The sequence below is a fragment of the Parasteatoda tepidariorum genome, chromosome 7 (genome assembly GCF_982258835.1).
Source record: "Parasteatoda tepidariorum strain Cologne lab strain chromosome 7, Ptep-v5.0, whole genome shotgun sequence".
NCBI classification, from domain to species: Eukaryota; Metazoa; Arthropoda; class Arachnida; order Araneae; family Theridiidae; genus Parasteatoda; species Parasteatoda tepidariorum.
In genome coordinates this window covers 29,029,578-29,035,387 of record NC_141761.1, presented here as the reverse complement: position 1 = coordinate 29,035,387, position 5,810 = coordinate 29,029,578, and the positions used below count along the sequence as shown (strand labels likewise).

The window sequence follows — 5,810 nt, the reverse complement described above, 5'->3', positions numbered from 1 at the left end:
ATGATAAAATGATTGACTTTCTGAATTTAAGTGAAAACTTAAATTAACTGAATAAAAATTATTGTGAATGTAAAAATTTGAAAGAGAAAACACAGAAAAAGTTTTTAGTTACAGATTAATTGCATTCAAAGGCATGGTGTTGAAAACAGTACCTAATAAACACTACCAGAAAAACATAATTTTTAAATTTATTTACTATTTTGTGACCAAATGATTGTTGATTGATCAAGATTTTTAATATTAAGCATAGTTTGCATAGTTTTTGACTAAAAAATTTTGAGCATAGTTTTTGACTAAATAAATAACTCAGAGGCAACAAATAATTCTAAAGACAAGTTTATTCAATATAAGTTAATCACAATATGTACAATCAAATATGAAATGTAATTTATATAGCCAAACCAAATACTGAGACAATACAATACATTGATTTATTTTCCCATCTCACAGTGCAACTGCCTAAAAGAAAAAAGACTAAATAGTTACAATGGTTTTAACAAACTGACAAATTTCATTCATTTTTTAACACTATTATTCCTTAAAAGTAGATATGACATAGAAAAAAAATTTATCCATATATACAAGGCCTGCGCTAAGGACTATAAATTATTAGCCAGTAAATTAGCCAAATTTCCCATAGAAAATTTCTGATAAAATACAAATTTACTATAAATCGAACTATTTTAAAAAATGCAAATTCAAATTAAGAGTTATTTTACAGTTGAGTAAATGAGCAGTGAATGGGTGAGAGGAGGAAAAATGTAATGTTTTATCATCTTTGATGAAATGAAACAAGAATAAGTTTGGGTTAATTTTTGATAACTTCTTAAGCTAGACTAAGGATAAGCAGCATTTGATGTTATTTTAGATTTTGACTATCCCATAAATAAATAAAACTATTTTTTAAATCTTTTAATAAAATATTTTTTTAAAAGTTTCCCCAGTTTTTTACTGTCATGATTGAAATCATTCAGAGAAAAAGGATCACAGTAGAAGATAAGTTATAAGATTTAGAGTTTACAAAAAAATTTCCCAATTGCAATAACATAAATGAAATATATATATATATATATATATATATATATATATATATATATATATATATATGATACTAACAAAATACTTAATATTGATTTTTAAATTTTTTTATTATTGAAACTATTTGTATAGTAAAAAATAATCTTAAAAGCAATTTTATGCCATGTGCAGGATAATCAGGAAATTTAAATTGGCATGAGGCGTACTATTGCATTTGGTATGAACTTTGATACACAATATTTTTTAATAAAATACTAATTATTTAATCAATAGGAAAATAAGCAGCTAATGAAACAAATACATAACAAGTTATACAAACCATCAGTAGCATTATCCCAGAAACAGGAGCTTGCAGTATGAAATCCAGCTCCATTCTTTTGCATTATAACACAAGTAGCTTGAATAAATAAAAGAAAATTAAATTAATATTATTTAGCATCAGAATATTTATTACTACAATTACATTTATTTATCTCATAAATAAAATTATTGCTAAACTTAACTTTTTAATTATTTTATCCAATCTTTATTTAAAAAAAATAACATAAATGAATGAACAGGTGGTACATAGGGTAGCTATAATTAAAGTTTAGTTACCCTGTTTAAACCAACATAGTTTTGAAATTGTGAAAAAGCTAGTAGCCACAAACGTAAAACCATTCTGCTTCATACCAATAAAGAAAGAATTAATTTGCAATGCAAAGACGAAGGTTAAATTCAACAGCTATATATCAAATGAAGAATTATTTAAATCAGTAAACATTAAAAAAAAATCAATTATATTTCAAATTACTTTTAGCAGAATAAGTCTCTCATCAATATTTATATACAAAACTTTACATGCTGACAATTATAATTTAAAAATTTCATGTCACTCAAATGCCCATTTAGTCTATTTCATTTATTTGTCAATTTTAAACATCAAATAATAAAAAGTGGGGGGAAATTTATCGAATTATTATTTATTAATTACCTTAAATTAATTAAATCAGTAGCTATTAGTTGCCTCTTTTGTTTAGAACATCAGAACTGAATTTGAAATTCAATTTGTAACAAAAACAATTTATTTTGGTGAGTGCAAAAATATTAAGATATTCTTCAATAGTCTCTAATAATGAAAAAAATTTGCTATCTCTCTTAAATTTTGCTTTAATAAGAGGATGGGACTCAATTTAAAGATAAAATTAAAAATCAAAAAGTTTTTATCTTTTAGCAAAAATATAGAAGAAAACTCTAAAACAAGGAAGTTTTCCTACAAATCAGGAAGAATGGGCAAGTATGTCTTAGTGACACAAACCTAAAATAATACTTTATACTTGTACAATTAAAAGCTAACATTAAAAAAAAAAAAAAAAATGCATATTTGTGAATAAATCTAAAAAATGATAATTTAAAATTTTGATACAATTACTGTTTCTAAAAAAAAAAGATACATGAAAAGTATCTGAAATTATAATTAAAACATACCAATATATTTAAAGGGCTTATTCAACTCTTTGAGGTTTGTCAAAATTTGTTCCACTATCTTGTCAGACCACTGTTTCACTTTACTATGTTGGTAAGTGTTCCTTTCAATGACTTCCTCGACTGCCTAAAAATAGCAAAAAGAAATGGAAGATGCTACTACATACTTTATTACTTGAATATTGATAATTACAATTGAAAAAAATATGAAACATTTAAATTGATTTTATGTAACAATATATTCTCATAATGATTCAGTAAGTAGGAGAAAGATGTGTATTGACAAATTCACACGCCAAAAATGTAGATTGATTGACAAAAACATACAGACTTGCAATTATTTTATGACGAAATCATTAATCCAAGAATTTCCAAAGTGCGAATAGCATTCTAGAATTCCATATAGGGAGGTGAGAGATGGCAGGCATGCATCCATGATTTAGAGATTTGGATATTATTTTTAAAAAACTGCACCTACCATTTTATGCACGCAAATAGAAGAAAGTTTCTATTTACTTTTCAACTTTATATTAAAGCTACATTTTACAGCAATCACTGTTAGAAATTGTTTGAAAACTAATATCAAAGGACGAAAATTAGAGTAGCTGAATAAATGTTATTTCGTGTTTGAAACAGCAGACTCTTTGTAGCTGCACTCAATTTACGCAAATACCTTAAAGAGTAGGCAGTGTTTTGTATATTTCAAAATCTGCTAACAAGCTTTGTTCTGGTTCAAACTATAAATGTTTTCTTTAAAAATCTACCAAATTACTTGCCTAGTTCAATAATATATTTTTATTTTTTTTATTCAATAGCATTGATTTTCCCTGTCATTTGAATTTGAAGTTTAGTAATTTTTATTTTTTCTCAACAAGTGTATTTGCTAATTCTTAATATCAAATGGAAAAAAAAAGAGGTGGAAGAGATAAATGCATTTTCATTTGTGAAAAAGAAAGTTCAACTTAAATTTTATTATACCAAATATTCTTCGGTTAATTAAGTTTCATTTTGTTTTTTTAAACTAAAAAAATTTTTTATATAGCAGGTAAATTGCTAACTACTGTTGATTTACTGTCTTTTTTTTTTAAATTTTATTTTTTTTATATTAAATAATTTACCGATCTTTTGAATTTTGTTGACTTAGAAACCCTATTATCTTAAATAAATAAAACAGATGAGGAATGATCTATATATACAAGAATTGAAGTTAAAAAAATTGAAGTTATTTTCAAAACACTTAATGCTCACCTATCACTGCTGTTGTAATGAATTATGATAAACATACTTAGTTACTAGTCAAGATATTTAGTTACTAGTCAAAAAATTCTATAAAGATTAGATGAACAATTGGCATGAAAAAGGATGTTAAAGAACATCATAAAAATAGATAGGTAGCTAATATTGTAAGGAAAAATAATTATACAAAATACTATAATATAAGAAGAAAATAAATATAAAATACTCACAGACTTAATAATTTTGCTGACATCATCAACTGGAAAAGTATTCTACATCAAAAAACAAATACATTAACTATTACAATAAGTAATAAATATACAATTAATACTTTCTTTAATAATCTTAACTTTACCTAAAAACATAATATCTTAAAATTATTTTAAATTTATGTTATAGTTAAGCAGATTTAGATAAACTGAAAAAATTTCTGTAAACACATCTTAATTAAAAAACTTTCTGCATGCATCAATTAACTCTTGTAACAAGTTTCAACCCCTCTGTTGCCACTTCATTTTGGTGAAATTTGTTTGAAAATCACAGATTTTTTTTTTTTTTTTTTGAATGTTTAATTTTTATAGAACTCAATAATGATTCATACCACGGGGATGAGTCTGTTTAAAAAAAAAAAAAAAATGAGTAGATGTTTCATTTTAAAATTGCGTAAATATGAATCCCAATGCATAATTTTTAAGTCACTTGAATAAGAATTGTGAGATTAAAATAGCGTGAATACAATATTTGATATAAAATCTTGAAAATACAAAACGCGTAAACGCGCAGGATCTTAAATCGAGTAAATAGGAATTGCGGTGCATGATATTAAATAATGCTAACGTCATTATAAACTGCATATACATTAGTAGAAAAAAGCGTTAAAAATGAATTTTTTTCTCAGGAATTCGAAATAGGTAAACTTCTTTTTTTGAAGAGAGGATTTTTTGTTTTTCAGTAACTGCAAAAAAATGTATGCAATTTCGGTAAATTTTACAATGGCGTTTGCACATTCATGAATATTATATGGACTACATAACTGCGTGTAGCTAAGCTACATAACTGCTAACTTATAGTAACTTGTTCAAAACAAAAAATAATAACACAAAGCCCTATCAGCATTTTGTAGTAATATGTAAATACAAAACATCACCTGTATACATTTATATATATCTATATATATACATTATATATATGTTACAATATGTATCATAACATTTATTTAACCTTAGTAAAATAATCAATATACATCATTATGAAATTTTAACGATATTAGATTTATAAATCATGATGCCTGATATTTGAAGCAGAACGTTTGGTTTTTATATCAATTGATTTTGAATGTTACATTAAGCAAGTGCATCCTCAGTAATCTTTAAAGTTAATGTTTAATAAACTACTTTCACTGATTGGATTACTTTTTAATAACTGTCAGTATCACATATTGTTTTAAAGAACAAAAAATTATTTTTGTAAGCATATAAGTCTAAAAACAAAATAATTCGAAATCAATTGTTTTCATAGATCAATTGTAAATCGGCAATTCATCAAACAAGCTAGATGTAACAGTAGTAAAATTGTCACAACGATTCTTACTAAGATGTGATAACTTTTTTTTTTTTAAGAAATAAAACGAATAAGAGTTTTTGAGAAGATTAAAGTTCTTGGCACTAATTGTAAATAGCAAAAATATTTGACAGGTGAGTTGTAAGAAGCAACATCAAATTCATACGATACTACAAACAAAAGCACATTCAAATAAACAAATATGGTATTACAAAAGAAATTATGTACCTCTTCAGAGACCAAAGAATTCAGATTTTCGTCCATTCTAAATAGTTATTTGTATGTCACTGAAAATAAAACAACAATCAGGCAGACGACGGTAGACATAAAAAACACATAATGCCAATCTTTTCTTTAAAAAAAAAATTATAATTAATACTATGTAAGCTACAAACCAGCGTACTAATGTTTTGTCGGATTATATTGCTTAGAAGGTTTCTAAATATAAAATGCAACTTGAACATGACAAAAACAATGTTTTTGTTTTGTAAGCTATAAGCAAAGTTTCAATT

The 5,810-nt window shown here is 24.8% G+C and overlaps 1 protein-coding gene across 1 annotated transcript; it reads right to left on the bottom strand.

Moving 5' to 3' along the window:
- Positions 1-320: 320 nt before the first annotated feature.
- Positions 321-5,667, bottom strand: Dlc90F (dynein light chain 90F). Its single transcript, XM_043045994.3, has 5 exons — positions 5,527-5,667; positions 3,969-4,010; positions 2,506-2,629; positions 1,358-1,435; positions 321-459 (listed from the first exon to the last, which is right to left on the bottom strand). Exons 1-5 carry the CDS (start codon positions 5,560-5,562, stop codon positions 389-391), a joined length of 351 nt encoding a protein of 116 aa, XP_042901928.1. The 5' UTR covers positions 5,563-5,667; the 3' UTR covers positions 321-388.
- Between the last annotated feature and the right edge of the window lie 143 nt (positions 5,668-5,810).